A 23869-nucleotide genomic window follows, 5' to 3' on the forward strand; every position below is an offset into this window, starting at 1 on the left:
GATTTTAGGGAGCCTTACCAGCTGAGTCACAATTTCTTTCCTAAGGTCTTTGTGGGAGGCCATTTAAGATCTTAAGCAAAGGAATGAATTTCTGGCAGAATGTGGAAAAAAGGGCTAGAGGAGGTAAAAACTGGATATAGGGCAACTAGGTGGGAAGCTATTTCTTCAGTTAGTGGGGAAAAGATTGTAACCAGTACTAGGAAGAAGATAGAGAAGATGAAGCCTGACATGGTGTCTAGCCCATCGTAGCTGCTCAACAAACATTTCTGGATGAAAATTAGTGAATGTGTACAACTATCTAATCTCTAGATAGATTGATAGAACTTGAAGATTGCTTAGATCTAGGATTTTAGGAAAAGGAAATAGTTGAGAATAATTCCCAGTCTTCAGGCTTGAACAGCTAAATGGATGCTGGTGCTATGTACTGAATAAGGAACACAGCCTTGAGAAGGTGGGACAAGTTGGAAGGGGTAGGAGTTTGGGGCATGATGTGCCTATGAGACATCTAACTGATGCTGAGTAGGCATCTAGGTATACAGGTCTGGAGCTGGGTCAGAGATGCATGTTTGGGTCCCAGCACATATAGATGCTAAGTGAGTGGAGCAAGAAATGTGACCTAGAAGAGCTCCATCCTTTCCTATTTTCTGGCATTCTCTCTAAAATATTTTAGGAGGAGTACCAGGGAGAACTAATATTTAATGAGAACCTACTATGTGCTGAGAATCATATCAGGTGTTTATTTCATCTTCAGCACAGCCCTGAGGGGGATGCAATATTATTGCTATTTACAGGTGAGGATATTGAGCTGCAGAAAGGTAAGTAACTTGCCCAAGGTCACATAGCTAAGGTAAGCAGCTTCAGAAAAAGTCTGGACTGTCTTACTTCAAATTTCATGTTCTTAAAGAAAATAACCACTGGCAAAGTACATTTCTGTATCCTATGTTTCTCAGTCTCACCAGACTCCACAATGAGCAATTCCTAAAGTCCAGTGCATTCACTAGAAGGACCTTTCAATTTTAATTTCTGAAGACTATTCTCTACGAAGCACCCTCATCAGCTACTCATCCCTTACTTGGACATCACTCTCTCCAAGTGGTCCCCCTGCTGGTGATCCAGTTGGGTCCAGCCCTAACTGAAGTCTCTCAATTTCTGTCTCTGTATTTGCCTTTTCTGGACTTATCATTTAAATGGAATCACATAATGTGGTCTTTTGCAATGGGTTTCTTAGCTAGTGTGCTCATTAGAAAGTAAAATATTTAGTATTTCCACACCATAGAAAGTATAGGGAGTGACCCCACACTTTGTTATTTCTTTTAATTTAAAAATACATTGCAACAACATGGATACCTTGAGATAATTATGCTAAGTGAAATAAGCCAGACAGAAAAAGTTGAAAATTACATGATATCACTTATATGTGGGATATAAACCTAAAAGTAACAAATGAACAGGGCAACCGAACAGAGACTCATGGACATGGACAATAGACTACTGGTTACGGGGATGTGGCAGGGGGAGAGGTAGACGTAGTAAAAGGGATCAAATATGTGGTGACAGAAAGAAATCTAACTATAGGAGGTGAACACACAGCATAAATATATATGCCTTAAAAGTGTGCAACTGAAACATTGGATTTCATTAACCAACGTCACCAAAAAAATCAATAAATTAAAAAAAAATACAGCACACTATTGGTGTGGCTAATATTGATATATAATCCTGACAATGTCCCAATTACTTTCCATCTGCAAACAAATACTTTTTTTGTAGGTCTGCATTAAACTTATATGTTTATTGGAAAGAATTGACATTGACATTATTCAATGTTATGTATTTTCTACTCAAGGACATAGTATTTCCTTTGCAACCCAGTCTGTTAAGTCAAACATTTTGAGAACTTTTCAAAAAATTATTAAAGTTTAAACATATACTATCAATATTGTAGTTAAACTCTTTATTCTTTTTGTGATATTTTTATATGACATATTTTCCCATAGTCTTTTCTAAGTCATTGTTTCTGATAAACAGAAAAGCTATTGAACCATGTATAACAATTCTGGAAAACAGTATAAAAGTTCTTCAAAAAGTTAAAAATAGAACTACCATACGATCCAACAATCCCATTTCCTGGTATTTATCCCAAAGAAGTGAAATCAGGATCTCTAAGAGATATCTGCACTTCCATGTTCAGTGAAGCATTATTCACAACAACCAAAATATGGAAACAACCTAAACATACACCAATGGATGAACAGATAAAGAAAACATGGTATATTCATACTCCAGAATATTATTTAGCCTTTAAAAAATCAAAAAGGAAATCCTACACGTGTGACATTATGCTAAGTGAAACAAGCCAGACACAGAAGGACAAGTACTGCATGACTCCACTTACACGAGGAATCTAAAACAGTCACACACACACAATCTGAGAGCAGGATGGTGGCTGCCAGGGGCTCGCGGAAGGTGGAAATGGGGAAGTGCTGTTCAAAGGACATAAAGTCTCGGTTATGCCAAATGCATACATTTTAATTAAATTTTTATTGCGAGGGCAGATCTCATGTTGTATTCTTACCACAGTAAAAAAAAAAAGGCAACTAGAAAACAATGATACAAATATAGCTCTTAAAAGATGGAAGTTAAAATTCATATTGCCTCATTCTCCAGATATGAGGTAGTGTTACTCTATGTGTTCTAATTCTTTTACTATGTTTGTTGGAGGCAGAGTTTCATAGACTACTTCCTGGTGTGGGAGTGAGCATCTTACCTGAATCATAGAAGACTCCAGAGATTGCGCAAGCTGACAACTTGAGCCAGGGAGATAAGGTCATTCTCTTTGCCAGTCACTGCAATCTTGCAAAAGGCAGAGCCCGAGACATGTTTCTTGGAATAGAAACTAGACCAAAGTGAGAGGCCCTTAGGCAGAAGAAAAATTGGAACTGTGATCAGTGGAGTTCGTCCTGGAACCTGTCTCTATCTTGACCTCTCCCACGCTCCTCCACACTGCAGCCAGAGCGAACTTTTGTCATCATAAAAGATCATGGTTTAGAGGACCTCTCATCTGTCCCTGCTTGCTTCTCCAGCCTCCTATCTCATCCCTCTCCTGTCTCTGGGACCCTATTACCTAACCATTATTAAATTTCTTTCAGCTCCATAAAATACTCATCATTTTTTTTTACCTCTAGGCCTTTGTACACATCCATTCCTTTGCCCCAGCCCCTCTCACACCCAACCCTACAAGCTCATTGTCAAATCTCAATTGAGACCTCACTTCTTCGAGGGATTTTTTTCCTTGACCCTCAAGACCAGATGATGTTTTCTCTTAGCACTCTGCTTTTACCCTTGTTTCAGGAGTTATCCAGCCGTGTTGCAATTTCCTACCAACTTGTCTACTCCTCCCTCTTCTTAGACTGAAAGTGCCTTCAGGCAGAGGCAGAATCTGTCCAGTATCTGATCTCATCATGAGATACTCCAATTTAGAACTGCCCAGTCAACTTGCTCCTGAATTCCTGATTCATAGAAACTGTGAGATAATAAGTGATTACTCTCATCTCGAATCACTAAATTTTGGGTAACTCGTTATATAGTAATAGATAACTAAAACACTATCAAAACTTAGTGGCTTAAAACAACAACTCAGATTCCGTAGGTTAGTAATTGGCAATTTCTTGCTCCTTGCAGCATCAACTGAGGTCAACTCGGCAGTACTCCGCCGATGGATGGGCTGGTTGGGAGGAACCAAGATAGCTTCACTCATTCATCTGGCACTTTGTGGGCTACAATGGTTAGAGCCTATATTTAGAACCTATACTTCGCCTCTTTACTCTAGCAGTTTTATAGTTCTAGCTTTTATGTTCTGATCTATGATTCAGTATGAGTTAATTTTTTTTTTATGGTATATAGTCAGGTCAAAGCTCTTTTTTTTTCCTAACAGATATCAGATATGCAAATAGTTACAGTATTTGTTGAAAATATTACTCTTTCCTCATTTAATTACCTTGGCACTTTTGTCTGAAGCAATTGACTATATCTATTTCTTGATATTTTTTTTGTCATATTCTATTGATTTGAATGCATATCCTATTGGTCATATTTTTTAAATGCCAAAAGCATGAAGCAATTCACTGCAGCTGAATTGTTCTCAGAACATCACAAAGTCCTCAGGCATAACACATATCACCTGGCTCAGGCTCCCAATACCTGACACTCTGGCTCTAATTTCCCATCCCCGGCTCCTCTCCCTGAGAGAGACCAAAGAACTCAAAAGTAGTTTCAAAAATTAGGTGGGCAGAAGAGATTGGTGGGAAAAAGAGGTGTGATCTCTTTTTGCCAAAGTTCTAGCATGCTTAAACTTTTCCTCTCGAGCGTGTATTTTATATAATGACTTTTCTTTTGCAAGACATCAATTTCTTTTTCTCAAACTTGTCGGAAACAAAGTTTTGTATAAAAAGTTATAGCAGGTCTCTTCTACTTCTCAAAAGTAACTTTGTTGTCAGTAAAATTTCTGATTTACTAGAAGCTTGAACTGGTTTGCAAAGTCAGTAGGTTAATCGCTAACTCGAGTCTCTAAAATTATTTTGAGATTTAATGTTAATACATTTAGTTGATTGCCTTAGGGCCTATTTGCAGAGGTAGTGATTCTCAATGAAAAGAGGTGAAAATTTTCGAGAAGTATAAAATGTTTAGCAGCTGTGCAAACCAAACTGGTTCTTTGTGGTTTGCTCAAATCAGACAACATATTTGGCTTTTTCTACCACAGATACCTCTATTCTACATCATCCAATATGGCAAGGCTAACAGAAAATCAGGGTCAAATGAGGAAACTCAGCAAATGGTTTTGATCTGGCTTCACTTTTTGACCACCAACTGGCAAAGACATAAGAAAAACTGCACAGGAGATAAATAATAGGTAAAAGTACATTTTTGACTACAGGCCTAGGCTCTTGTAAAAAAAGCAGGCCTAAGATTTATAGGAAATATTTTGGGAATGAATTCAAAGTGTTAAGGAATTACAAAATTGTTTTTCCATTTAACAACAACAAAAAAAATCCTCATATTTAAAAATTTTTGAGCAGTAGCTTTTTTTTTTCTCCTGCATCTGCGCTCTATTTAATCATTTTATCCCATAACTCTACCTGGTGTTATTTCAGGGAAGACCAAATAACTAAAAAACCTTTATCAGATATGTGGATCACAGCAAATTACTGGTACTTAACAAATACGTAACACAGATAAAAGGAGATTCAAATGAGGTAGAATACATAAACAATCTCAAACAAGTTAATTTGGGGATGACTTTTTACTATTGAGAAAAACTTCCTTAACTGAAAGCTAATTAATATTTTTATTAACTGCTTCAGTTCCCTTCCCATAAGTTCTTATGTTATCGGTATAACAGCATCAATCATAAAACGTATGATAACATATTTTTTAAAATCGAATTCAAGAATGCCAAACAGGTGATTTTACCAAGAGGCCCAAGGGAGCGCCTCACTTCTGTCATCCTAGGAAAAAAGAATAAATGACTCAGATGTAACTAGTGGAAGTAGGTGCTCCCAGGATGTAAGAAATTGTTTTGAGGCAGAAAATGAGAAAGAACACAGGAGAGGAACAGGGGAACCTTAAAGGTTTTGTAAGTGTGTGATATTTTAACCCCTCGAATTAGGAGAGAGCTGCAAAAAGTGGAAAGAGGGTAAAACGGAATCTATATTGGTTTTCTTGAGGTTTAGGGGCAAAAAACGTAAAGCAAGAAGGAAAATAGGCAAGATCAAGGACTTTTAGAGCTGGAAGTTACTAAACCCTTTCACCAAAACTCTTTCACAAAAAAAGCACATAAAAATTGCTGTGGTGGAAGAGGCACAATGGGGCAGAGGCGGGCAGAATCTTCATGGCGCACACCACACCCCTTTCTTTCCCCATCCTACAAGTCTGAATTCTCATTTAACAACGGAAAAAACACAAATGAAAGTGACCGGCTCACGGTCATAGCACAGAGGCCCTATGTCATGTCTCTACACAATTCACCTCTTCCCGTTTTGCCACTAGAGGGAGGGCAGGAGGAGCATGAGCGCTTTGTGGAATCAGCTGGGTGAGTTGTGGCGGTGAAAATCCCTTGGGAAGGAAGGCTGGAGGATGCGACTTCAGTTGCGAAGACGACGGCGCGGACCGTCGGCCGGGACTTTTCCCATATGGCCACCAGGTGGCGCTCCCGGCCTGCTGCTCGAGACTGTGCTGCGCGGTGGTACTCAACCGGTCGCCTTGGAAACCGAGGGCGCGGCGGCAGCGGTGACAGAGTGGGTGGGCCTGATCCGCCAGCTCCAGGAGAGTGCTACCTTACCCGCCTACTGCTGAGTATCCGCAGCTGGAAACCCTGAAGAGAGGTCGGGAGACTGGCCGGCCTCCTCGCTGGGTCCCTGACTTTTTCCAGTCTCTTAAAAGGTTAAGACTCAAGAATCTCCACCCCACTCCCACTGGCCCTGGAGCTTGCACTGCCCCTAAATGTGCCTGATGTCGCGCCCTGCTGGTGTCCTCCATTGAGCACTGTTCATGGGCCATTAGAGGAGTTGGTAGAGGTACACTCCACCTCTTCACCTAGGAGACCGAGAGGGAGGGAGATCTTTTGATCTAATCGGATTATTACCCCCCACCTCTTTCCGCCTTGCAGTGAAACCCCTGGAAACATAGCTTATTTGCTGTTCTAGATCATCCACTCTTGGAGGGCAGGATTTAAATTTGATTCAGGTTTGTAACCATCATGGTGCCCTCACAGTCTTTAGCACACAGTAGATGCTCAGTGAACAAATAATGCCTTCCGTTTGCATGGTGCTTCATCACTTGACAGTTTTCCCGAAGCGTTTGAGCTTCATTAAGAACCCCGAGAGAAGGTAAAAATAGAAGGGTAACAGGGTGAGAGAGGTTTAGAGACGCCCCAGGTTATGAAACTCACTGGTGGAGGAGTAGGACTAGATTCAAGTCTTGCTTTCCTCAGCGCTCTTCTAACTGAATTCCGGGTCAGGTGAATGCCTTCTGAGTGAGGAGGACCTCACACGTTCGTGCATCCTTCTCCACACCAGCACAGAGCACCCCCAACAGTAGGTACTTCCTAAATGCTGTGTGTGCTGTTGATGTCACCCTCATCCTCCTGATCCATAAGATTTTGGCTTATTATTATTTTTGTTAGATTTGTATAGTACCTTATTTCCTCGCCTCCCCCTCTTATCCCTTAATTAATTCTCCACAGGGCAGAGAGAGTTGAGGAAGTGGTTGGGAGGTGGGAGAAGATGTCCCATCTAAGAAAAAAATTTTTTTCTGTGAAAGCTGAGAAGGATAATAATAAGACTGTATATCATCCGTGTGTTGATTGGTCATGAATTTCCTTTTCACCACCCCAAAACCCAACCCCAGTATACACTTTTTATATTCATCACTGCTCTTTGAAGACAGACAAGCCTTATTGTTATTCTCCCCCATCAGAGTATTCCCATTATCCTCACAATAATCTCTTCAGGGCTACATTTCTTTTCTTTTTTGACATTTCTAAAGCCAAAGGAACACAGGAGTTGGGGAAAAGGGGATAGTTCTGGTTGCTTGAGAAGTTAGTATAATACACTGCATTTCAAACTATGTTATGAGCAAGTCAGGATCAGAAGCTAGACTAATTTTTAAGCTAAGAATCCGATATAATTTGGGAACTGCAGTTCAAAAATGTGCCACTGACCAAAGGGTTTGAATTGGTAAAGAAAATATATGCTAATGTAATGCCCATCACAGTCCTGTGAATGAAGATTGAAACTGTTATTCATCCAGATATTTTCAAATACCTTGATTTGAATATATGGTTGTTTAATCAATCTTTAAACTGGCTCTATTTTACGTTTTAAAGCTATATATACATAATCTATGCAAAAAGATTATGTTTGGGACTATATGTACATAATCTATGCAAAAAGAGGTCTGAAAATTTTTAAGCTAACTTTTAGATGATATCACTGCTTTCTATGAATTCAGGGTTTTTTTTTAATATATGCTGGAGAGCATTTCTAAAATATTTTAAAATTGTATTAAAAATTTGTTCTAGCATAAGTGAGAATTTGAGTTTAAAAGTGATTTCACTTTCCAAATTCACAGGATATATAACATTATGAGCACATAAAGACGGCTATTGGTAAAGAATGAGCACACATTATTTACAAGTCAGTCATTCAAATTAGACATTTATTGAATGTCTAGTGTGTGCCCATGGGAGATGCTGGCCTATGAGCCGATGTCTATTTTTGAGTTCCCAAAGATAAGGGTTTATTGAAGTAATTGCTATTCAGTATTAAAGGAGTTATATTTTGTCGAAGATGAATGCCATGAATGTTTTTAAATACATAGCTCAACACTATAGTGAGATATGTGGCTTTAAAGTTAGATTGCTCTTTAACAAAGGCTTTTGGAAGTACTGTATTATTATTATTATCATTATCATTATCATTATCATTATTATTATTATTATTATTTAGATTTACACAAGTTTTTAGCTACTTAATGGCAAATTCAAGATTAGACTTCAAGACTTTTAATACCCATATGGAAATCTTTTACCTAAACTATGCTCTCAACCCCTGATGGAATCTTATTCAGAACTTTTGTCATTGCTAATGCTATTAAGTATATAGCTTCCATTTTGATCTACATTTATGTAAAATATTACCTAATGTCAAGATCTATTCCAAATGTCCAGAAAAGGTATTAGGGCAGAACTTCCATCCTTTCCAGCCTCTACAAAATTATGACGGGAGTCATTAAGAGGCTTCTGGATAGTCGTGGCTCCGCAAAGTTGTGAAAAAAAATCATTAGGAACTTTCTAGATATTGAACTAGCATCCTGAGACTTCACAGTAAGGGACATACTCTGTTTTTTGGGTAATGTTGCAGAGTCAAATAAGGCATTATGGAGTAACAGTACATTGAAGAACATGGCTATGATGTGTCCCTTTTTTACTAAACAGACTATTTGCTTTTCAGTGAGAAGCACTTAGAGAATATTTTTGGAAACATTTTCTGACAGAAGGTGATTATGGAGTAGACTCTGAAGAGGCTGGGGACTTGAGTCTTTCAAACCCAACCTCCTTACCTGCCCTCACTCCACAGCATATGTTATAGAACGCCCAGATGGAGGACAAAGAGACAGCCCAAAAGGTCACACTGTGAGCGAAGATCTCCGTAGCATGTATTACCTGCATAATTTTGCTGAAGTCTTTTAAAGCTGTCTATTATTTTTAAAAATTTCTGCTTTGTTCTTCCTACCAGTCTGAGTAGAGATCTTGCCTCCTCTATATTTTATAACCACGGGCCAGGTAAAGTGCCACGCATAGAGCAGGCACTGAATGGATGTTTGCAGTTACTGTCAAACAGATTAGGTGTCCGTTTGTCAGGAAATATTCCAAGTGAAACCTTCCTATAAGATAATCACATTACTTTGTGAATATTTTTCTAGAATTCTCATCCATTACTAAGATAGAAATCATCTAGGTGGTCAGGAACTGTAAATTCTTATAAATGTTTACAAAAATCCCCATTGTTTGTAGGACATTATCAAATGCAAAAGTACATTTTGAGGCAATGTCATTAGCTCATAGCAATAATGCAACTATTAAGCAGACAATCCAATTGGCTTACTAATTTTCTGGAAAGTGTGTGAAACAATAAATCTTAATACAGTTTATGCATAAATCATTTGGGTTTAATGGATCCACACTTTAACTCATATTTTATTAAAATCCTTTTCCGTGAGTGGCAGTTAGGTAACTAATTATACATTAGAGAGTTGAAAACATAAGAGCCAGGTAACTTAGATAATTGAGCGAGATGAGGTCATTTTTCCCTCCAACACCAGATGGGCGCCGCAGGTGGAACCGTGACACTTTGATCTCTTCCATATGACTCAGAAAGAAAATTAGAGATTAATGTTATTTGTTTTAATTTTTAAATAAAATATTTTATAGTAAAAAATCATTGTTATTGGTAGGTTATTGTAAAATGAAACATGTCATCATGCTATCTTTTTGTGCAACAGTGAAATTAAAAATTTTAATTCTGAATAGAAAATAATGAAAATTCAACTCCGCATCTGAAACAAAAGAAAGTAATTTTTTTTTCTTAGCTAGTAAATTTCTGTGAACTGTGATGGTATAATGACACACTTTGGTTTGCAGCTCATGAAATTATTCTCAATGTTTTCATATCTGAGATGATACCAGTTAATATATTAGCTTGTCTTAATATATTAAATCTTTTTGTTGTGTCACTATGTGCTTTTTCAGTTGGAAAGCATTTTAGTACATTTATATTCACATGTAATAGAATCCATTAGAATACAAGGATGAACACACTTGGCTAGAAAAGTCTCAGACACAAAAGACTGAGCCTTACTGGAGGTCTGGGTGTGCGAGCAGCATGTCTACAGGGAAAAAGTGTTTTCATTTTAAAGAGTTTTTCCATTTGGGGTCTGAATAATCTATGTAGATTGCCAATTCAGTGATCCAAATAAATGATGAATGTTGACAATAGCAAACTGCATGGATTAACCTTTCCACATGTCATACTTGGCAGCAGGCAGAGACATCTCTGCTTTACAGTTAGTTACCTGAAATTTGAAGAAGCATGATCTGGAGCTGTAACTAAAGGGAGCATAATAAAGTTCTTTCTATATGTCAGACACTATGCTAGGTGCCTTATATAAATATTAGCTTATTTAATCCTCACAGCAGCTTTCAGAATAAGATTTTTGTCCTCACTTTTCAGGTGATGAAGCTAAAGCTCAAAAAGATTAAGTAAACTACTCAAGGTTACATACATATATACCAGGTGGTGGTAGGTCTAGGATTAAAGCACATCTGCCTGATTCGTTCTTCTATCCATTCATTTATCCATTTGACAAGGATTTATTGTGCATCTATTATTTTAGGTGGAGAAATACAATAATGCATAGGAACTATATCATTCCCACTCTCACAAAGTTTCCAGCCATTTTAACAAATAATTACAAAGGTTATGTTCTTTCTGCCACACTCAACTGTTAATAGATTGATTGAAGGTTAGGCACTTATTTTTTTTGAGATTAAGAGAAATTGAAAGATAAAAATTTGTTAAGACTGTGATCTTAAAAAAAGTAGTTTAATACCTATATCAAATCTATGAAGTATTCCTATTTACTATAAAAATCTATGAACTGTGGGCCTGATTTCCCCTTTTTAAAAATATTATTTTTGATAACTTTTTATTATTATATGCAAAAGCAATTAATAGCTGATGAAAAGTTACTGCTAATAATAGTACATTATTATTATTGTTATTTACTATTTTGCATTTGTAAATCTCTTAAACATTTAAAAAACACTGTAACGTGCTCTTATTTGTTCTTAATAACAACCCTGGCCAAACATGATTCCTTTAGATTCTAGTTTCTTAGTGCTCATGGAAAGTTGTGCTTTTGCTTTATCTTAATTTTTAAAAATTGACAGACATTTATTGAGCTGCTGCTATATGTGGTACCTTCTGCCAAACACTGGAGAAATAAAATAATCGAAAAAGTTCAGTTCTTGCTCTTAAAGAAGCTGGACAGGAGCAACAGACGTAGATGGATAACATAAGGGAGTGAGTCTCGGATGGTTTTGGGTGTGAGAAAGCTGTACCTGGGCTAAACATAGATCTCATCAGACTCAAGAAGGAAATAAAAGGGAATCCACCTGATTCATGATGTCCCAACGTGGTGGTGAGTGTTAGGTCTGGGGACATGGAAGCAGCCTTGATGGAAAAGCCAATTTTAAATTAAGTTTCAGCAGTGCCTTATCTTGAGTAAACATAAGGAGAGGGGCAAAGACAGAGTTTATTTACTTTTTCTATGTCTCTTTTCTAAACAGGTATATTTCTTACTAGCTAAGCAACACCATGGAAAACACAGCAAAAGCAAATAAAAATGATATTCAAGATGAGCCACCAAAAGATGTGAAGTTGCCTACCAGTGAAGCATTTCTGGACTATCAGTAAGTTTAAATTATTAAAAGTTTCCTGTGTAAATGGCAACCATTGTTAAGATGCATGTAATCCAAATGGAAAATGATGCATTCAAAAGCTGTAAGGAGAGCTAGATCAGAGGTGAATGGGAGGCATAATTGCACTCTTGTGCTATGTGCATATTTTTAAAAGTTTTTTGAAACTGACTATAACATAGTCCAAAGTAGTAGCTATGAAACAGCATTCATTAATGTGGTTAGCTCCCTCCCTCTCTCTACTGTATTATTGGTCATTCTCCCATATATACCCACCAGCTTGCTGGCCTGCCTCTTAAAATACAGCACAGAATAGTTAGCGAACATTCACAGAAGAGTAAAAGAGGAAATCTTTCTTCTTTATTCAACTTTTCATTTCCAGACATTCCAATTTGCATTATAGTCATAGGTAAAATCCAAATGATTTAGAGAGAATTATTTTCAATAAGAATAATATTTCTTAATGTTTCACTCTCAGGAGCTGGAGACAAAACTAGAGGTGACACCTATTCTGTGTTTATGTTCTGTTCAACTGATGGAGCATAAGCTCCTCGAGAGCTTTCGAACCTCACCTTTGGGCCAAGAGTAGATGTTTTAATGTGTAATTCTTAGGGAGCGAGTGATTCCATGACAGTCTTTTTCCAGATACGAATGGACTTCATTTATTGAACTAATACTTGAATGTTTACCAAGTACAAGGCAAGTGCTGGGTACTGGAAGACAACAGAGAACAGGACCACACGGTCCCTGCCCCGATGAAGCGTGGGAGATAGACATGAAACAAGTAATCCAAGCTTTTGGAAAAATTACATAGCTAAATTGAGATTCTATGAAAGAAAAGTGTAGGGTGCTGTGTACGGGTATAATTAAAGGACTAGATATAGTCACAAGGCTCAGGAAAAGCTTGTGTGAGGAAACAGTGTTTAAGCTGGTCTCTGGAAGAGGAACAGGTGTCATGGAGACAGCGTGGGAGAGAGAAAGGCTTAGGAAGACCCTGGGGTGAGGAAGTGCTTCTCACAGTCTAGCAAATGCGAGAAGGTAGAGTGAGGGAGAGAAGGCAAGCACAGACAGGCGATTTAAACAAAGGTCAGATAAGCAGAGCCCTGTGGAACACTTGCTATTTGGGAATGACGAGCTGTTTACTGGAGGGGACAAGGTTGAAAGTGGGGAGCCTGTGAGGCCGTTGATGAGGTATTTGTTTAAGAGAATTGTTTTTAACAACATTCAAGGAAAATCCATCTCGTTGAGAGACTCCAAATTTTTCAGAAGGCAGTGAGTGAAAACACTAAGAAAGAAATATTCATGGAAAAGGACTTTTAAGAAAGTTTCTCTTTTATTTTCTTCTTGAGATAACATTAAGCACTTACTTCTCAACTTAACTGATAACGTTCCTCATCTCATCTTAGGAAAGGTGGACAAAAAGTCTGGCTCTGTAAATACAACCTGGTATCTAATTTAATCCCATGGTTTATAGTGATGACACCCAATTACAGTTGTTTCTCTCTCTTCTGGGTCAATCAGAAGTCTTTCTCCTCTTTAACAGAGGTTTGTAAGGAGGCAAACATTTAAAAATTCTTATGATCTAGTGCAAGATGTGAATTAAACATCTCATGCTTTTGTTCTCTCTCCTTTATTATAACCAAATAAATAATCTCATGGACTTGAACAGCCAATGCCTTGCTGTACTGTGCTCTATTAGTGACACTACGCAATCTATGTGTTCCCAAGTGACAAAACTCTTGTCACATGACAAATTGCCAAGACACCCCCCTTGTCATCTGAGGAAGAATTGTTCAAGGGCCTGTCTACAGGATCTAATATTTCTCTTATACAATCTCAGCTCCTAACAAAAAGCTGAGAGAATAATTGAACTTTTTTTGAATTTGTCCCAAGAAAATAAGGCCATGAATTTCTGTGGCTGATTGTGAAGAGCTGAGACTGCCAATGTTAAATCTATAAGGTGATCATTTCTGAGTAATGATGGTTTTTATTTTCTACTTGGTATTTGTTTTCTTCCCAGTTTTCTACAAGGGGAATGGATTATAGATATATAGATACAGGTGTGCATATGATTATGGGTAAAAAATAGATACAAGCATAGATTGGAGGAAGAGAGTAGTTGACACATTACTAACGTTTCAATAATACAGGGAGGGAAGGGAAAAGGTGACACATTGTACTACTAACAATTTCATATCATTGTGTCTTAGAATAGTGTTATATCATTTTCAAACCACTTTAGTGTATATTACCTCACTGGTTTATTATCCTGCTTGCTTCAGAGTTTAACGTGACATGTGGGTTACTCTGGCACTGAATAGATGAGGAAAATATGAAAAGGAAAAAATAGAACAGTGAAGCTTGAATTCTCACAGTGGCTAATAGTATGGAGTTCTGAAGTTCAGTTTCATTTGCTTCTTGGTAAATCCATTTCTTCATGAGACCTGAAGAGACGGAATTGAATTCCAAGGAGAGGTGAGACTAAGTTACACCTGCAAATACCACGTGGTCCAGAAAGTGGGTAATGAAGCCACCAAAACCTTTAGGGCATCTCAGAATTCCCCCTGAGGCCTGCTGATGCCACTCAGATCTTTCTGAACTGTTCACTACAGAAGGAACACAAGACAAAGTCCTAGGTTGTTTGCTCCTAAAATGCTCTGAGGCTTAAGTGTAGAGTGGCCAGATATAGCAAATAAAAATACAGATGCCCAATTTAATTTTAATTTTGGATAAACAACAAATAATATTTTTATTAAAAGTGCGTCCCATGCATGGTCTGGAGTTCAGGCTACATGTAGTCTCCAGCCGCATCTTTACATGCTCAATCATCACCAAGGTAAGCTCTTGGTCTCAAACCAATGGAGACCAAGTACTTGAGATTTGTTTGCCTGTTTTACCCATGCAGAAAATTAGGATTTCCATACTTATAATTGCAGAAATTATGTGAGTAATTAGTACATAATTGCATAAGTTCTTTTCAGATCATTTTCATTTGTAATATTTTTGTTTTTCTCCTTAAAAATGGGAGATAGAGAAGGCACTCTTTTAAAATTTTTGCACATCTAATCTTTAGGTAAGACAGAAAAAATGGCTTATAGCCTTATTTCTTACTATTGTGTGGACACCACCTGTCTATATTAGTTCTTCCATTTACTATCGTTCTCATATCTAATTATTTCCCTTGTAGCATTTATCACAATGTGTAAATAATATGTTTGTGTTTACTTCTTTATTGCCTAGTAAAATGCAAGCTCTTTGCTGGCAAGGATCATGAAAATATTGTTCATTGCTGTCTCTATACTCCCTAGTATACAATGCTGGGGACATAGCACTTGCTCATTAAATCTATTCTGTATGTATGACTGAATGAAAGGGAACATTGATCAATTTAAATTACAGAATTTTAGAGCTGAAAAGGAACCATAAAGCTCATCTTCATTCTCTTACAGAAAAGTAAGCCAAGCCTAATAGGTTCAGAGGCAGTTAGCAGAGAACCAAGCCTAAAATCCAAGTTTCATCGTATCCAAACAGAGCTTTTTTTTTTCCACTAAAGGATTTACTTGTTTTGTTTTTATATTGAATTTTCTCATTATTTGGAAAGAAGGAGCCTATTGTATACTCTCTATTAAGTATACAATATCAAAAATATGAATGATATTTTGTGGGAAAGACTGAGGCTGTAAAATTCAAACTCAATTGAAATTTACTAAGTATTTTATGTCAGAAACATTCACACAGGAACATAAAAAAGAGGAAGAAAATAAAAAGGCAAAAAAAAAATTTTAAAGAAACATTCACATATGATTTCTTACTTTTATCCTTATAAAAATCCTCACAAAAATATGTAGAGCTTCATGTTGTTATCTCCATTGACAGCTTGGAAATCGAGGCTCAGAGAATTGACTTGCCAAGGGTCAGGTAGGTAAGAAGTGATAGGGGCATGATTAAAAACCAGAGTATTGCATTCTTTAACTACTCCTCTGTTCAATATACTACAGAACTGCTATATTTTTGTTTTATTTTGTTTTTAATTGAGATATGAATTTATATAGAGCTATTTCTGTGTCCTTATTTTGGTCTCAGATTTAAAGTATAAGATTTACTAGGTAATAGAGACTTAGAGTTATACTTAACACTTCAAAATAGCTATCAGATGGGCTATACCAATTTTCTGCACTTTTCTCTCTCTCTTTCATACCTAACAGATGCTCAACAAATACTTGTGAATGTTAAAGAAAAGTATCTGTGTCAGGAAGGAAGCTTTTATTATTTATAGATGAGGTGGTATACTAATGAACTTGAACCAAGAGGCAGGCCTACTTTACTTTACTATTTCAAGATGGTCATGCTCTTATAAAGTCTTTGTTTTGTCATTTTTGTCTGATTTTTTTTAGAGTTCTAGAAAGTATGTTTTCTGTGTGCCCTTTCCTAGATTCTCTTTAAGCTGGATTATTTATAGATAATTAGTATCACAATTATGACTATGAAATAAAAATGGTGACTGGTTTGAAAAAACTTGAAGTGATCTCTCTAATATATATGTTAATATTTATATATATGTTAATATTTATATGTGAAATAAAAATGGTGACTGATTAGAAAAAAACTTGAAGTGATCTCTCTAATATATATATATATGTTAATTTTTATATCATTTAATATTTTAGTGAGTAAAATACTGAGAAACACAAAATCATTTAATAAAGATTCTTATCCTTAAATGGGGTTTGTAATATATTTATTATTTTATTTCAAACCAAATAATTTAGTTTCATTTTTAAATCGTGTTCAATTAATTTTTCTTAAGATAAGTAATTGTAATAAATCTTATCTTTGCTTGTTATCAGTTGTCAAATAAAGGAAAATGCAGTCGAACGATTCATGGCTCAAATAAAGAAACTTAGAGAAAAAAACCAAAAGTGTCAGGAAAGAGTGAGTATGAGATTTAAAGCCTATATCTAGTCATTAAATATGTTTACAAATGTTTTAAGAAATTGATTTATGATGAAATGTACTCTAAAAAATTATCTTATTTAATGCTTAGAATTGGTTAATTTACAATCTATTTAAGTTTTTTTATACATATGAGGCAAAAGGATACAACTGTTCCTATTAATTATAATGTCAAAGGAAGTAGCTTGAATTATGTTATTTAGCTCATGAGGACACTGAGTCTTATGTTCAAACTTTAAAGCTCTGAAACCATGTTAATCTTTTAATTTCTTATCTAGCCAAACTAAAACATCGGTTCTCTTTTTAATTTTTGTATCTGTTTTCTTTTAGATTTTCAGAGACTGTGCATGTGTTAATATTATTTGAAAAGTACAATCTCAGTTGTTAAAATGACTAATTTAATGTTTAAGATGATATATGTTTAAGATTAAAATAAATATCAAAGAGGTGCTGTATATGACTATCAGAACTAAAGACCAACAGAAATAAAGTTTGGAAGCAATAAATGATCATTAACACAACTTATCTCGTAAAGAGTCTCATGAATGAGGAAATACTGAGTGTCTTTTATTAAAACATTTATTTTATATGGACCCTGAACTTTCCACACTTAACTGTTTTATTTGGCTTTTGTCTAAAAAGACTATATATCTACAAATCTTAATGCAATCTGGGGTCAGAAATCTGAGTTCGCATCCTGACTATATAGCTTACTGCTTATATCATTTTGGCCAAAACTGGTATGAGCCTCAATGTCCCTCTTGTAAAATGGGAATTCCTGTCTTCTTCATATGGCTAATTAGTTCCTTCACTCAGCAAATATTTATTGGGCAAGACAAGCCCTGGTGATGATATAATTGTGCCCCTGACATTGTTATGATTCTAAAGGATCAGTCCCTGGTAATAGGAACTAAAACAGAAACTCGGGGCCCTCGATGAGAGTGAGAGATGAGAGTGAGAAGTTTGGCCTAGGTGCTTGGATGCAAGTTCCACATGATGAAATTCAGAGCACGAAAAAGGAATGACCTGCCATCAAGGTACCAATGCATATGCCCCCGTGGTCAGCACTGAGGCTCCTAGGTCAGCTTTGGGACTTCCATTTGTTTGTGGAAAGGACAAAAGATCATGACTAAGGAATCACTTTCCCATAGCCCATCAGTCGGAGCCAGAAACAAAGTTCTTGTTTCCGTGAGGATTAGCCCACGGAGGGGCTTACTGCTCTTGAGGTCATTCGCTAATGACCCAGCAATGAGGAGCATGGAGAGGCAGACTGCTTCAAACTGTGTGAATCTATTTCTTTTCATTTATGCTGCTACTGCCCCAGTTTAAGCCACCATCATCTTTCCTCGATTCAGTACATTTTCCCAATGCAACCAGAATTGCCCTTTGAATACTGCAAACCTCCTGTCAGTGCTTGAAACCCTGCAGTGGCTTCCTATTGCACAGAAGATAAAATCCACAGTCCTTCCAAGTCCCTGCAAATTCCGACCTCTACTCAACTCTCCAACCTCATCTCCAGCCGCTCCACCCCTTGCTTACCACTTCTTTTAAATCTTGGAAAACCCAATCTCTTTATAATCAAGAGGCTATTTTTCTCTTCCTGGAATTCTCTTCTCTTGGCTAGCTCCTTTTCATTCCTCCAAAGCTGGAATGTTACATAGAAATATATCTCCGTTATTAAATGGAAAGCTCTTCAGGCAGCAGCAATCAATCTTACTTAACTTTGTTTCTCTAGAAGGTCCCAGTTCAATAAATAGTTGTTGAGTTGATTCACACCAACACTAGTGAAAGGAAAAATTTTGAGGTCACAATACTTAAATTGATGAATTAAATATGATTCATTAGTAAGACATAATTTTTCTCTTCAGTTATGTCAAAATCAGAAACGCCCCTCTTCCTTCCTACCTTAGATTATCACCTCATTTATTATTTTTCTTTCTCTCCGATTGCATTCATTGTTCCACTTACCTCACTAGACACTTCATAGTTCACTACGTCTACTTCCGTACCTTTCCATTCATTCTTTCACTTCTACTATTCCACCACCACTGCTCTAGCAAAAGTTATTAATGACCAATTAGCCTGGTCCAATGGACTCTTCATAGTCCTTTCTTCACCCTTCATCCCTTCAGCAGTCACTTCTGTCACCTTAAATCTCTTTTTCCTTGGGTTCCAGAACATCCTAGATTTTCCTCCTGCTTCTCTATTTCTTCTTGTTTTTCAAGAAGAAATTTCTTCCTAGATTTTCCTCCTGTTTTTCAAGAAGAAATTTCTTCCTAGATTTTCCTCCTGCTTCTCTATTTCTTCTTGTTTTTCATGCATTGTTCTTTTCCTGGACTCATCCCTTAATTAGAGTATTCACTAAGGTTTTATTCTCAAATCTTTGCTTTCAGTCTAACCTCTCTCTGGGTGACCTTATTTAACACTATGACTTCAAATGCCATCTATGTGGTGATAATTCTCATGTATATGTGATCAAATTTCAAAATTCTATACACTAAAAAAAATAGCACATGTAAAAACTGGTGAAATCTAAATAATATCTCTAGTTAAGTTAAAATCGTTGTGCCAATGTCGATTTCCTGGTTTTGATAATATGCTGTGGTTATATAAGATGTTATCACTGGCGAAAGCTAGGTGAATAGATGGGAACTCCGTGAACAATTTTGGCAAGTTCTGTTCTTGTTCTTGTGAATCTTGAAAAGTTAAAAGGATAAAGCCCATGAGATAGGCTTATAACAAAACAAAATTAATCCCTTTTTTGTAGCTTATTTACTGAATCTTTTTTTGTAAAAAAAAAAAAAAAAATCTTGAAATGACAGATTTATAAAAATGGAAGACAGATTGATGGTTTCCAGAGGTTAAGGAAGGGGTGTAATTGGGAGGGAGAGTGAGAAGCTACAAAAAGACAACATGAGGGATGCTTGTATTGATGGAAATGTTCTGTCTTGACTGTATCAATGTCGATATTGTCAGTATTAATATCCTAGTTGTGATATGTATTGTACCATGGTTTTGGAATATGTTATAGGAAACTAGGTAATGGGTACATAGGACGTCTCTATATTATTTTTTTTATGACTGCATGTTATACTATAATTACCTCAAAATAAAAAGTTTGATTTAAAAATGAGGGTCAATCAACATCAGTAACAGAAAAATAAACCGTTTGTTACTCTTCAAGCAATTCTCAAATATTCCATTTTCTTGAATGAAATAGATTTATGTTTTATTTTCTTATAAATAAATTTAATTACTTTGGCCTGACATAAGTTATTTTAAAATGAAATATTCATAGAAACTTGAATCATAGCAATGAAAATATCCCTTAAGAAACTATTGCACTGCTAATCCTTTTTCTAAATATGGGCTTTTTCATTTATTTTTTTAGAAGTGGAATATTCCTTTATCAAGTATGTTTGAATACTAAATAAATCTTTATCCAATTTTACTTATGTTAGTTAATTTTAATAAGGCAACAAAGACCTCTAAAATAAATTTCAGCTAAAAAATGTTTACCATGATATATAGGCAGAACATTTACAAAGATGTTGATAATTTTAAAATCACTACATACAATTCATAAAGAAATATATAATATATAAAGAAATTTTTCCTTTACCTTTCATACCTAGCGCAATGTTTCTCAAAGTGATCCAGTTCTTTTACATCAAATCTTTAACATGACCATCCTTTTTAAACATGTAATGTTTTTATTTGTAAATTAAAAGTGTCACATGTCCTAAAAATGTAATTGAATGTTGCAGAAACATTACTATATATTTGCCATTATGTATAAACTTAATAATATCTACACTAAACTCTGAGATAAATGTCTAAGAGTGCTTGTACTGTGTTATATGGTAAGTAAATGTTTCATTTTGTAAGAAATTGGCATCCTTTTCAACGGAGTAGCTGTATCATTTTATAAACCCACCAGCAATATATAAGTGATCCAGTTTCTCTATGTGCTTGCCAGCATTTGATGATATCACTATTTTATTTTAGCTAGTCCGATAGGTGGGTAGTGATAGCTCACTGTAGTTTTGGTTTGCATTTTCTTAATGGCTAATGATGTTAAACATCTTTTCATGTATCTATTTGCCGTTTATATATCCTTCTGGGTGAAATTTATCTTTGTGTCTTTTGCCTATTTTCTAATTAGATTTTACCTTTTACTGAGTTGCGAGAATTTTTAAAAATGTAGATAGGTAGGTAGATAAGAAGATAATCTTTTAGATACTAGCACTTTGTTGGATATGTTATTTACAAATATTTTCTCCTAGTCTGTATCATGTCTTTTTATCTTCATAACAGGGTCTTTTTGCAGAATAAACTTTTTAATTTTAATGAAGTCCAATTTACCAATTTTTTCTTTTTATGGATCATGCTTTTGGTGTCAAGTTAAAAGCTCTTGGTCTAGTCCTAGATCCCAAAGATTTTATCCTATGTTTTATTCTTAAATGTTTATAGTTTCATCTTTTCCATTTAAATCATGATCCATTCGAGTTAATTTTTATATGAGGTATGAGACTTAGATCGAGGGCTTTTTTGTTGTTGGTAGTGGTGGTTTTTTGTTGTTTTTGTTTTTTCTACAGTGGTAGAATAAGAGAGGGCTCTGATCTCTTTCTCTTCTTATAAAGGCAATAATTTCATCATGGAGGCTCTACCATGATGACCTCATCTAAACCTAATTGCCTCCCAAAGGCCCCACCTCCAAATACCTTAATATTGGGGATGAGGGATTCAACATGTGAATTTTAGGGGGCCAAGCGGGACATAACATTCAGTCCATAGCATAGCACTTCATTTCTTTTAATGGCTGAACAACATTCTGCTTGCTTAAATCTGGTATTGAACCCCTCTACTGAATTTTTCATCAATTATTATACTTTTTAGCTCCAGAATTTCTATTTGATTCTTTTTTAAAATAATTTCTTTCTTTTTATTGATATTTTCTATTTAGTGAGACATCATTCTCATACATTTTTTTAGTTCTGTAGACATGGTTTCCTTTAACTCCTTGAACATATTTAAGATAGCTAATGTAATAAAGTCTTTGTCTAGAAAATTCAATATCTGTTCTTCCTCAAGGACAGTTTCTGTTGTCTACCCTTTTTCCCTGTATATAATAAAAATCTCAGTAAGAATGTGTATGGATCATACTTTCTTGTTTCTTTATATTTCTTGTAACTTTTTGTTGAAAACTGGACATTTTGAATATTATAATGTGACAACTCTGGAAATTGGATTCTCTTCTCTCTCCAGGGTTTGTTGTTGTTGCTGCTTATTGTAGCTATTGGTTGTTAGTGACTTTTTTAAAACTAATTCTGTGAAGCCTGTATTTTTTGTTGTTGTGTGTGGCCACTAAAGTCTTTGTTTGCTTAGCTTAGTGGTCAGCTAATGATTGGAAAGAAATTTCTTTCTTTCTTTCTTTAGGATTTTTTTTTTTTTAAGAAATTTCTCTAAATGTCTCTAACCAATAAATCTCTCAGCCTTTGCTGAGGGCCTGTGTGTGCTTGTTAAGACACGGCCTTTGCTGTGTGCTTGTTGGGATACGCCTTCTACACTCAGCCAAGCAATTTACAACTTCACCTTCACCTTTACTTCTTGCTTCTGCAGAGCCTCAAGGTCAGCCAGGGGTGAGTGCACAGGGCCTTCTTAGGTCTTTTCTGAACACATGCACAGCCCTGAATATGCTCACGGCCCTCCTTATACATGCATGTGGCCTTTTAGATTCCCAAGAATGTGTCAGAGCTTTCAAAGCCCGCTATGAACATTTCGTCTCCAGCTCTCCTTGAAAGCTTTTTTTTCAGCTTGTTGTTTACCCCAACTGTTATTACTACCTCAGGGCGCTATAATGTTCAACAGTTGCCTCTGATTGTTTTTAACAAACATCAGTCTGGGAAAAGGCTGTTTACACACTGGGCAAGCTCTGAGTCAGGTCAAATAAAAACAAGGTTTGCAAGTGGGATTTTCCAGGGAACTACCCGATTGGTCAAATAAAGACCATTGTTTGGGAATTGGGCTTTAGAAGAGTTCACCTCCTCTCTTCTCTCCCCAACTCTGCACTCCAGGCTGCGAGGTTGCTGGTTTTTACCTTGACTGTGGGGCTGTTGGTTTTTAGGGAAAGTTAAAATGCCGCAAAGCTCACTGTCCTTATCCAGATTCAACTATTTTTCTTGAATGGACACTCCCTAGGAGTTATTACAAGCCTTTAATTTCCAGAGTTCTGAAAAGTTGTTTTTGACAATTTTTGACAATTTTCTTATTGCTTTTATGAAGCAGAGGACTTTCGGAGGTCTTTACTCTAAAAATCCTGCTTACGGCACTCTCAATAAGATTTTAAAGAGTGAGTTAGAAGGAAAAGATTCAGTTTTCAGATTTGTCATATTACGAATTTGTTGGTATTAAAAATTCTTCAGACAGAATTAATACTTTAGAATATTGCAAACAAAATATCAGAGACATTAAACCACTAAATTTTGAATATCATACCTTTTTAATCTTTGTTTCCATTTTTTGAAATCACTCAAAGCTTGTCTAGTCTCGGTCTTTTTTTTTTTTTTTTTTTTTTGGCATATCAATACTGAGCATCATAAAGTAATTGCCTATTACTTTTGTTCAGTCTATCAAAGTTTTAAATTAAAATTCAGAGCACTGAAATGACAATCGCATCATACAGCCTGTGGAATAGCTTAAAGAAGTTTATTAAACTAGTGCCTATTTTACTAAACAATTTTAAAAAATCAAGTTGTCAGTCCTCACGTTTAAAGTTTGTTTAATCAAGTAATAAAGAATGGAGTTTTAGTAGGCTCTAGAACTATCAATAAATCATTAATATTTAAATTATCTGACAGAATCTTGCGATTCAAAGTGGTT

General features: G+C 35.9%; 1 protein-coding gene across 1 annotated transcript in view; it reads left to right on the top strand.

Moving 5' to 3' along the window:
* Positions 1-11933: 11933 nt before the first annotated feature.
* The window catches only part of CCDC83 (coiled-coil domain containing 83), a 37635-nt gene continuing 25699 nt past the window's right edge, over positions 11934-23869 (top strand). The window contains 2 exon segments of the mRNA XM_039848231.1: positions 11934-12028; positions 16882-16966. Coding sequence (XP_039704165.1) covers positions 11934-12028; positions 16882-16966 — 180 coding nt within the window.

The sequence above is a fragment of the Pteropus medius genome, unplaced genomic scaffold, assembly GCF_902729225.1.
Source record: "Pteropus medius unplaced genomic scaffold, Ma_sr-lr_union100, whole genome shotgun sequence".
Lineage (NCBI taxonomy): Eukaryota > Metazoa > Chordata > Mammalia > Chiroptera > Pteropodidae > Pteropus > Pteropus medius.